The sequence below is a fragment of the Orycteropus afer genome, unplaced genomic scaffold, assembly GCF_000298275.1.
Source record: "Orycteropus afer afer isolate SDZICR_OR568_19922 unplaced genomic scaffold, OryAfe1.0 scaffold00104, whole genome shotgun sequence".
Taxonomy (NCBI): Eukaryota; Metazoa; Chordata; class Mammalia; order Tubulidentata; family Orycteropodidae; genus Orycteropus; species Orycteropus afer.
Window position 1 is genome coordinate 3,372,966 of NW_006921691.1, and position 11,809 is coordinate 3,384,774.

General features: G+C 33.4%; 1 protein-coding gene across 1 annotated transcript in view; it reads left to right on the forward strand.

Annotated features, from left to right (window-relative positions):
* TNPO1 (transportin 1) overlaps positions 1-11,539 on the forward strand; it is a 72,562-nt gene extending 61,023 nt beyond the window's left edge. Inside the window, exons 18-23 of the mRNA XM_007943329.2 lie at positions 4,190-4,288; positions 4,474-4,569; positions 7,482-7,557; positions 8,423-8,522; positions 10,583-10,657; positions 11,432-11,539. Coding sequence (XP_007941520.1) covers positions 4,190-4,288; positions 4,474-4,569; positions 7,482-7,557; positions 8,423-8,522; positions 10,583-10,657; positions 11,432-11,539 — 554 coding nt within the window. The remainder of the gene's footprint in view (positions 1-4,189; positions 4,289-4,473; positions 4,570-7,481; positions 7,558-8,422; positions 8,523-10,582; positions 10,658-11,431) is intronic.
* The last annotated feature ends 270 nt before the right edge of the window (positions 11,540-11,809 follow it).

The window sequence follows — 11,809 nt, forward strand, 5'->3', positions numbered from 1 at the left end:
CCATCTTCCTTCCGAGGAGTGGCTGGTGGGTTTGAACCCATCAGCCTTCTGGTTAGCAGTCAAGTGCCTTAGGCACTATGCTACCAGAGCTCCTCATTGGTCATTAGACAGATGCAAATCAAAACAATAATGAGATACCATGTCACCCCAGCACTGATAGCAAAGTTCAGGGAGATAGAAAATAACAAGTGCTGACAGGGATATGGAGAGATTGGGATTCTTATACACTGCTGGTGGTGGGACTGTGAAGTGGTACAACCACTGTGGAAAACAGTATGGCGATTCCTTAGAAAGATGGAATTGGAGATACCATTTGACCCAGCAATCCCATTATAGGGATATATCCTAGAGAGGTGAGAGCCAGGACAGGAACAGATATATGCACACCCATGTTGATTGCAGCACTACTTACAATAGCAAAAAGATGGAAACAACCTATGTGCCCATCAGTGGAAAAATGGATGAACAACAGTGGTATATGCACACTGTGTATGTATGGAATGGAATGCTGTTCATCACTAAAGAATAACATAGAGTCTGCAAAACACCACATAACATGGATGAACTTGGGAGGACATTATGCTGAGTGAAATAAGCCAATCACAAGACAGACAGTACTAGTTCATTGTTGTGGAGGGTCAAGGAAAGGTTTATATATGGAGATGAACTTGCTTTTGTTGGTTGCCAGGGATGGGGAGGGAACACTGCAAAAAAAAAAAACATTGACCTGTGTCACTTGAGTTTTGTGTATTTCATGGTACGTAAATTATATTTCAATAAAAAGAATTGAAAAAAATCAGATGATATATTGCACTGAGTAAATCTTCTGCAGAAGACCTCTTTAAAGTGCTAAAGAGCAAAGATGTCTGGTGCGCCTAACCGAAGCCATCGTATTTTCAGTCACCTCATTTGTTTGTGATAGCTGAACAATGAATAAGGAAGACCAAAGAAGAATCGATGCTTTTGAATTGTGGTGTTGCAAGAATACTGAAGGTATGGTACCATGGACTGCCAGAAGAACGAACAGATCTATCCTGCAAGAAGTACAGCCAGAATGCTTCTTGGAAGCAAGAATGGCCAGACTTAGTCTCACCTACTTTGGTCATGTTGTCAGAAGGGACCATTTCCTGGAGAAGGATATCATGCTTGGTAAAGTGGAGAGTCAGTGAAAGAGGGGAAGGCCCTGAATGAGATGGAGTGACACAGTGGCTACAGTGATGGCCTCAGGCATAGGAAGGATTGTGAGGCTGGTACATTTTGTTTTTCATAGGATTGTTATGGGTCACTGCTGACTCAACGGCACCTGGCAACAAACAACATTTGACAGACACTTTTGTTGGATACATAATTCTTGGTTCAAGGGGAAAAAAAAAAAAAAACACATCGCTGTGAAGTCTATTCCAACTCATAGCAACCCCTCCTTGGGTTTCCGAGGCTGTGTCTCTACGGAAGTAGATTACCCAGACTTCCTTCAGAGGAGTGGCTGATGGGTTTGAGCCACCAGCCTTCTGGTTAGCAGTTTGTTTGTTTTCTAGGATTTTGTATTTGTCTTCCCATTGCCTTCGTGCCTCTGTGGATTTTGCCAAGAAATTAGAGCTTAGTCTTATTGGTTCTCTTTTGTAGGTAACTTTCATTTTTTTCAAGATTCTTTCTTTGTCTTTGTATTTGAAAAGTTTATGATGTGTCTTAATGATTTTCATTCAGACTCTGTCCTATTTGGGACTCATTGAACCTCTTGAATTTATATCTTGTCATCTTTCAGATATTAGGCAAAGTTTCTTCCAACAGATCTTCAAAAAATTTCTCAGTTCTTTGTCTCTTCTTTTAGAATTCTCATCACACATTAAGTCATTTCTCTTGATGATGTCTCATCTAATTCTTAGGCTTTCTTCAGTTTTTGTTTTTTTCATTTTCAGGTTTTTCCTCTGATAGATTAGTATTGGGATTTTTCCTCAGTTTCACTAATTCTGTCTTCTATGGATTCACATCTCCTTTGCCCTTCAATGCATTATCTATTCCTGAAATTTCAGTCTTCCAGATTGCTCATTAGTGTTTTTGTATGATTTCTAATTTTCCATTTATGTTGTCAGTTTATTTTTCTTCTGTTTTCCTGAATTCTAAATTTTGACTGCGTTTTCCTCTATTTTTGTCTTTGGTTTCCTTAATCTTTTTTTTAAAATCTGTTGTTGGGACCAAAGTATAATTCTTTTGAATTCTTTATCAAGTAGATCCCATATCATTGCTCCCTCTGGATGATTTTCACATCTGTATTTAGTCACTTCTTGAACCGTCTTTTTCTGTTTTTGTGTGTGTGTGATTTGAAGTTGGCTGTAGTCTCCAAGGCAGTTTTATTATTTTATAAATTTTTATTTGTTGATTGTATATTGGTTTGCTTCACCCTGCTTTTTTGTTTTGTTTTAACATATCTGGACAGTGGGACAGGCGTGCTACTCTGGTCGCTAGTTTTGCAGCACTGGGCACTCGTTACCTTTCTCTACATAGAGTTGATAGCAGGTATGAGTGTAGGCATGATGAGTCTCTGATCTTTAATCATGTAGATCATCACCTGAAGGCAGGATGGATTATTGGTGTTAACCACCATCTGTCATCGATCCAGCGGTGATAGAGTAGATGGTAGAACTTGTGCAGTGTGCCGCATGGTTGGTGTGGCATGTAATATTTGGTAAGTTTGCTGACTCCAACTACTTAGAATGAAAGAATAAAGATGAAGGGAGTGGGAAAAACGAGAGGAGGAAAAACTAAGAAAATAAAGGACACAAGCACTAACCACCAAACACTGAGGAGGAGAATTGGGCATTGCTGACCATGGAGGTGGCAGGAGTCAGATCACTTGCTCCATGGGATCAGACAAAAAGGAGGGTGAGGGAAGAACTAAGATAAAATAAAAAAGCAGTAGCATAGTGCTGGCAGTGGGTAGTGGTTTGACCAGCCACTTGGTAGGTAGGGGTAGAGAGGACCTCATGCTGGTAACCAGTCACATGATTGGGTATCGGTGCAATCCTGGGCGCATAGTGCAAATTAATCTGATTGCTTCCTCAATTTTGAATGCTGCTTGCAGTAATTCAAAATGGCCATGCTGTGCCAGGCCAGTTGGCAATTCACCATGCTATGCCTCTTGTTCACTGTTTTCATTTTCTCTCTTTCTCTAGTGGGTATTTGAGCTACTTCTCTATGCTTTCTTTTGAAGTGCTGTGTTCCAAGATTGTCACCTGTATTCATTTCACTTGATTTTTTGATTCTTTGTTGTAAGGATTGGGATGGTATATCTGCCTAGCCTGCTATCTTGGATCTTCTCCTGTCATTTTTTATTTTATTTTATGAATCATGATCATTAGGTGCTCTAAGATACTAATCATATAGGCAAGTAGGATAATTAGAACATTCCTTTTATTTACCAGTTTTTAAAATAACTAATTGATTCCTGACTCTTTCAAAGATGTCTGTTGGGTTTCTGAGTTTCAGTTGTTTTGTTTTCTGAGTGTCAGTAAGAACACATAATGCTCCAAACACCCTCTGACTGACAGTGAGCGCTTAATCAAGTTGACTCCTGGGTCCTATTAGTATGACAAGGTAATCTAGGCTTTGTTTTATATATTTTCTGCCCTTAGGTTGCGATTGTAATTGGACATTTCTCTCAGAGCCCTCATTCCTTTCCATGGAAAATTATATTTAGAGACCACTATCTGAGCACCAGAGTAGAAGTTCCTTTAAAAGCCATATGTATTGATTTTTTTTAATTCTAGAAGACTGTCTTTAAAGAAAATTCTGTTCCATTCCGGGTTTTTTTTTTTGTTTTGTTTTGTTTTTTCCCTGCTTTTATTTTGAATTTACTCAGTATGATGAAGAGATTATTCTTACCAACACTTTATGTTTCCTTGTTTGGCTTCATATGAAAATAAGTTCTGTGTCCGGATATTGGTTGCCTCCTGACCTTTCGATATCTTATGACATATGTTACCCATGTCTTTAAGAGATATTTTAAATATATATTTGCCTGGTTTTTGTTTGTTACAATTTAATATTTCATGTTGTAATATTTAATAGTGAAACTTACTATTTCTTGCCTAGATTTCAGTTTCACCCAGTAGATTTCCTATAATATAAGATACACTGCTGTTGAGAAGTTTACTACATAGTATTTCAATTTCTTTGTTTTTCTTTCCTCTAGCTGATTTCATGCCCATATTGGGAACCAACCTAAATCCAGAGTTCATTTCAGTTTGCAACAATGCCACATGGGCAATTGGAGAAATCTCCATTCAAATGGGTAGGATTATTTTTTTCCCCCTTAAGAGTATGTTTTTAGTTTTCATGATATTTACTTACTACTTTTTTAAAATTTAATTGCACTGTATATAGTTTATATCACAATTAATAGGGATAGCAAAGTATTTTACACTGATAATTTAACATTGAAATTTTTCTTTGTTTTCTCTTTTTGGAATGATCTAGGAATAGAGATGCAGCCTTATATCCCTATGGTGTTGCACCAGCTTGTAGAAATCATTAACAGACCCAACACACCAAAGACGTTGTTAGAGAATACAGGTACCATATGACTGATGTGTTACGGTGAAGAGAAAATTAGTTGCCTTTTCATTTTAAATTAACATGCGTAGAGAAACCAAAGCAAAGCTAGCTTTCAAAACCCAGCTTACTGTTAACAGCTATTTTAGATTCTCAGTAATTAAATAGTTTTATTAGCTACATTCCTAAACCAGCTTGCAGAACTTTGAAAAAACACTTTTCTCTCCTTTGCCAGTATTTTTACATTCCGTAAAATGGATTCTACTTAAGTTAACTATGAACCATATGGTTTTGCTTTTAAAATTAATTAAGAATAACTTCTCTAAAGATATATATCCTTGCACATGTGAAGAATTTATAGTTTCAAGTGGTAAGAGCTGGGAAATAAAAATGAATTTATTTTTGATATGTGAAAATTTGGCCAAAAATAGATTGCAGTTTAGTGCTTGGTTGGTTAATAGTGTGGCATATGTATTTTTTATTTCATCCTGTAATTTCTTTCAAATTGGAAACTTTAGCAGTACCTATAAGATTGATATTTAGGAGGCTTGTTTCTCTTCTGCATTTATAGAGAGCATGTTTATATTACATGAAAGAGTACCTTCCATACTATAGAACACTTTTAGGGGTGATTGAGTCCTTTTCTTTCCCTCCTCCCTAGTGATAATAATGACAAAAGATATAAATTTTATTTTCAATTAAGCACATTCGTTTATCTTTATAAATGAAGATAATTCCAGTGATTTTTCATATTTAATGAAGGTCTTACCAAAATTTCTTGGCAAAAATTAAAATAAGATTTCCTAAATAAGGAAGTTTTAATTTGATATTTTTAAATTATGGAAAGTTCATTTTACCCTCATGTGATTTAAAATGAATACATTTATTGGTATGGAAGGAAATCTTTTAATTATGAGACAGTTATCTGGCTGTTTGGCTGTATGGGTACTGTTTATTTCACAAAGTGAATTTAGATTTTCTTGGTGAAAAATATAAAAATCTATGCATAGGATTCTTATTAAATGTTGTCAGGTTTTTATCTCTTTAGAATGCAGTACCTGTACATGACATTCAGATTTGAAACTCTTGCCATTATGAAATTGTTGAACTTAAAGAAACTTCTTATTTATTTTTAAATGTGAATGCATAAGTGCAAATAAATGTTGAATGTAATGTATATTAAAGTTTCTTGTGGGATATCAGCTGGTAAATAGATTTCTTTTAACTAATTGGCTTTATTTATAAAATTCCATTCTAAGTATAATTATTTTTAAGTAAATAGTAAAATAGTTGATAATGCCCTTCATGTATGTTGATGGATTGAATTGATAATGATAGAGAAATACAATTGAGATGTATTATTTTTATCATCAGTGGCCTCATAACATTGTTTCCCTTATTTCTTACCCAAAAGAGTATTTTTCTTTTATTTTTAATTATTAAAATAAAATCATTGTTGCTACCTAATATCTATAAATATCAACAACTTAATGACTATTATGTTAAAATCTCATAAAGCCAGTTCCTTAGTATTCAGTTACTGCTTTTTTCCCAATTAGTATATCCTACACTGAACTTTTTAAATGGACATCATCTGCTTTATCGCATGTTTCATTGGATTGTTCATACTTGCCTGTTTAATGAGAATGTTTGTTGCATAGTTTGTGTCTTTGAGCATAGGTTTTCTTTCTCTTGCTTCATATGATTCCGCTGGATTTTAGTATTATCTGTGTAGTTTGCTTCAAGTAATCCTTAAACATTTTTCTTTACCCCCCACCCTTTTTTTATGAAAGGTTAACCTGTAAGTTTTTGAGAGAACACCATTAAAGCACCTCATGGTTTGTTTTCTGTTTGTATTTTTTTCTCGTGTGTATAAATGTATTTATATGTATGTACCTTTGAATTGCAGAATGCAGTTCTGAGTTGCATTTGTTTTAGCTCTTTGTAAGTTTGACTTCCTGAATTTTGATGGTGAATATACTTGTTTGATTAATTCCCACTTTAAAATTTTTAAAAATAAAATATTAGCATGTAACAGTATAATGTTTTATCATTTTGTGCTATGCCTTTTTATAGCAAAATGGAGTATTTATTATTTCCTTTAGTCCACATATCACATCTCATTTCAGTGGACTGCCTAAATTTCCTTTTTTAGAGTTGTTATGTGAAATATGATTTATAATTACTGGAATATTATCTGAATTACTATCATCATCATCACAGGGATGTATTGGAATAGGACTTGACATAGCACATTTTCCAATTCATTCATTCAGTGGGTACCATAACACATAAGATTTGACAGTTGATTTTTGTATCAGGTTACAAATGGTCCACTGGTTTGTTTTGGAAATACCAACAAAAGAAAAAAAATTACCAAACTTTAGATCAAATTACTGGATAATTTTCAAAGAATGGCAGTCACTTAAAAGAAGAGATGTAGGAAAATGAGAGTAACTGTTTTAACTACAAAGAAGTATATTTGATTAGACCAGAAATTTAATCACATTTACTGATATTTCTTGGAGAAAAACTTACTATTACTAAATTCTGAAATTTGACTGGTTTTGAATGAAGATTCTCTAAATCCATTCATTTAATTACTCGCCTTTTTACTAACAATATTTTGGCACTTAATTTGGCGAGAGAAGCAATTTATCATGGTTTTTGGTGTTCTCTCAATCTTCAAAGTTTTTTTAATTCCTTTTGTTTTTCTTTTTCCAAGAGTATGCCATATATGTTGCTGCCCCTTATTTTAGGGGGTGGTAATAAACAGCACTGGTGAAATCTTATGTTTATTATCATACACAAATTCTGTTGGTTTCTGTTTCTGAGTTATTTGTTGTTTTTTCTTTATTTTTTCTCCTTCCCCCTCATTTGCTCATGTCTTGGTTGGCGTTTGGTGGTGTATAACCGTGATTGCGTTACCTTAGCAATAACAATTGGTCGTCTTGGTTACGTTTGTCCTCAAGAGGTGGCCCCCATGCTACAGCAGTTTATAAGACCCTGGTGTGTATTATTCAATCTTTTTTTTTAATTCATTTTTCTTCACTCTTTCTTTCTCTTTCTATCTCACTTTTAGATATATTTTCAGTTGGTTACAAAAATCACAATCCTTAATCATTGCCAACCATGTGACTAATCTTGTCCTATCAGGTTTGTGAGGTTTTTTAGTAGCACCGTCATGTATATTTATTTTATGTTGTGGCTAACGACTAATTGATGCATGGGATAAGATTGTCACATGCTTGCTGTGTTAAAAAGCTTGATTATACATAAAAAGCATTTAAATATCCACCAGAAAAATAAAGATGCATGCAATTACTCTAAAAATTTAGGTTTCTGCATTACCTTTCTTTTTTAGAATTAATTTGAAAACTTGGATTGCATTTAAAAATACAGTTTAAACTTGTTATGTACAAAAATCTTATTTGCTTGTCGTTGTAAAAGTTAAACATCTACACCATAAGTTGTATAATAATTTATATTGTGGCAATATATTCTATGTTCTGCTTCTTTCAGTTGATAATCTTTCGAGTCATTTTTAGTGTTTAATGGAATACAAATTATATAGTTTTAAAAATTTATTTGCTGATTTACTCATGGCTCAAATCATGCTGTAATTTAAATAGATGTGAATCAGTTGTCCTCTTCACAGATGCAATCTGTTACTAAGGCAAAGTGAATTTCACTTTTTCCACTATAATGACGATTAGATGGGCCTAACATACTGGAAGTATGAGTAACTTAAACTTTCTGAAACCTCTTTGCATATAACCATTATTTATATTTATTCCATTAAATACTGTCCATTGGTATTATGATTTAAACTGCTTTTTACTTCAATACTAAACTCAATTCTATAATTTCATAGGTGTACCTCTCTGAGAAACATAAGAGACAATGAGGAAAAAGATTCAGCATTCCGTGGGATTTGTACCATGATCAGTGTGAATCCCAGTGGAGTAATCCAAGTAAGATGTTCACAAGAATTTGTTTTTAACTTTTAATGTTCTGAATAAAGGAGGAAGTACTGTGACTTCAACTGTAAAATGCTGTAGGGCTACCGCCTCAGAAACCTAAGGGGTCTCTATGAGTCAAATCGACTCCACGGCAGTGAATTTGGTTTGAGGAATTTTATATGTATTGTAATTTTTCAGATAATGAAATACAGGTTATACATTTGATGTATATTAAATCTCTTCATGATAGTACCTCTTTTTATTTTCTAAATCTTTGTCAGGTAAAAAGATAGTCAATAGTAGATTAGAGGATTAAGACTGGATTTCTCAGCTGATTAATTGTAAGGAAGATAAAGGAATGCAGGGAAAAACTGTAGATTCCGAGAGATTTAAGACATATCAAATCAGTTAAAAAGTGTGTGAAAATACAAAACTAAATTTGGTTATCTAGAGATGTACACTTGAGTGTTGAAACTACAGAGAAATAAATACAAAGAAGTGATTGTTATAAAAATTGAGGTAGTAGTTCCTTTGGGGGAATAGAGATAAGATTGGAATAGGGCACATGGAGGGCCTTCTAGAGTGACTAGCAAAAATTTTATGATTAAAAATATAAATTTATGTTTTAGAACTAGATATAAGTATACCTTGAGAATAATTCCCTAATTGCAAAATATTCTGATCGTTCCAGTTTTCCAATACTTAAGAATTTTGTGTCATCTTCCATGTGTGGTTGTAGTATTTTACATAACATGCCATCTTAAAGGAGAGCATCTTCCAACCTGGGTTTTAGTATTGTTTTTCTTATTAAATTAACATTTAAAACAGTAATACTTGATCATGAAATCACTCCAACTTATTAGTATAAATTTGTACTTTTAACTTGCATTGACATACTTCATTTGAATAGTGGTTAAAAGAAAATGTCTTAGTTTTATTTTTAAAATGTTTTAATACAAATGTTAGGCAAGGAGCTCTGGTAGCATAGTGCCTAAGGCACTTGACTGATAACCAGAAGGCTGGCAGTTCAAACCTACCAACCACTCCTTGGAAGGAAGGTTGGACAGTCTACTTCCATAGTGACACCGCCTCCGAAACTCAAAGAGGGGTCACTATGAGTTGGGTCCAACTCCAGGGCACATAACCACGCAACAACAACAGGCATATTTAAATTTTTATCACCACATTTAGTATTTGGAAAATAGAAATCATAATTTGAATAAACCATGAACTTTAAACAAGTGGCATTTTATTTGCTGTTAAATAAAAGTTTTTGTATATATACTTACAGTAAATTTTTCATTTAAAGTAGTTAACATGATAAAACATCAGTATCTTGAATGTTCTATATTGAGTTATTGATATTTCAGTATGATGTTTAAGATTGAAAAAATATTTTTATGAAATAACTTAAAATATACACATGTTGTCACCTTGTTCTCAGAGTCAGAATAACTTGATTATCTTTTAAAGTAAGTGTCTAAGAGTAGGATTTGTTGGGTTTTGATTGGGTTGGGATGAGGTTTTTTTTTTTAACTGCATAATTAATTTTTCTTCTGACTTTTGGTCATTTCATTTAAGTTTCTGTCTAAAGATGGGTTTTGGAATTTAGATCTATTAATTCCATACTTCAGGTCAAGCTTATGTGGTTTATACTCAGCTGGCTTTAAAATACTTCCTGGCCAGTTAGAACTATACAATTAATAAATTTATATAGTTCTTTAACTTAAATTCCATAAATGAAGGTTTGTTTTTATTTAAATGGGTGTTGATTTGGTGCTTTTAGTCTATTGCTAATGGCTAAACATATATTAGACTAGAGTTTTGTGATGTAAAAATAAAACAGTATTAAAATTTCCAATAGAAACAATAAATGGGATAGTTCCTTGAAGGTGGGATGATAGGGCCAACCATTAAGTAATCATTTTAATTCCTTATGATTATAGTCGATTTTAAATATATTCATTTTTTTTGCTAAGATTCTTGCATGACATAAATCCTGTGGCTTGTGTATATCTTTGTGCTCTCTTTGAAAAATGTAACATTAATCTAAGAGATATTTCTTATTACAGGATTTTATATTTTTTTGTGATGCTGTTGCATCATGGATTAGCCCAAAAGATGATCTCAGAGACATGTTCTGTAAGGTAACTAAACTATATGCATCATTTTGAGACTGTTAAAATCTTCATTGAAAGGTTTTTTTAATTATTATTATTTATATGCTACGTAGGCTCTTCAAATCAATATTAGTAAGATGGTGGATAACCGTTTTTCTTGGCAAAGAAGTTTGCCTGATCTTTTCTTAGGATAAAGCAGTGACTTTGTGTTCAGTAGAGCGTGCACTTTGAAAATAATTTCCCAAGTTGTGCCACTAATTCGTATTGTTCCATTACCCCACTTATGTATCATAAAATAACATATATTTTCCAGGATAGCTGACTGAGATTAGGCCTCCCCAGGGATTAAGTTTGTATAGTTCTTTGCTTTCTTGTGCCCCCTTATTTATTTTTTTTAACTTCAGTCGGTAGTCAGTATAACAAAATAAATAAAATGCTGTTACACATTTGACTCACTCACTATGAAAATAAATGAAATACAGTTACAGCCATGAACCCAAAGCTTTGTATATTTCCCATTTGAAAAAGTTTAATATGACATAAAAATTTTATCCCTTGCATGAATTCTGTGCTTTTTGTATTTGTTTTTCATAAGTGTGATAAAAAAAAATTATTCAGAGTACATCTGTTACTAGGATACTTCTGGATTCTAAACTTCTGAAAGCAAAGTTTACTAGGAGGTGCTTTTAGCCAAGCTAGGCAGTGGTGTAGAATCCAACACACTTGAGAATAACTGCTTTAAAACAGATAAAATACCTTTTATTATTGATGAGCTAACTAACCATTTTTTACTCTTTGCAGATCCTTCATGGATTTAAAAATCAGGTTGGGGATGAAAATTGGAGGCGTTTCTCTGACCAGTTTCCTCTTCCCTTAAAAGAGCGTCTTGCAGCTTTTTATGGTGTTTAATCTTATACACTTAAGCTGCAGTCCTGTAATTAGGGGTAAGTTACAAGAAGTTTGGAAGTTTTCAGGATGTGAAAAAATTCAGTTAGGGCTGCAATCTGAGAATTACTACATAGAATAAAAGTTAGTTGTTTCCCCAGAGATTGAACCCAGCAATTAAATAAAACATGTTCTCATTTCATGCTTCATTAGATTTTAAACTTAATGAAGGCTAGAGAATTTTTGCAAAGAACTAACATGCAAGATAAAATGAATGGCTCCACTTCTGAATCC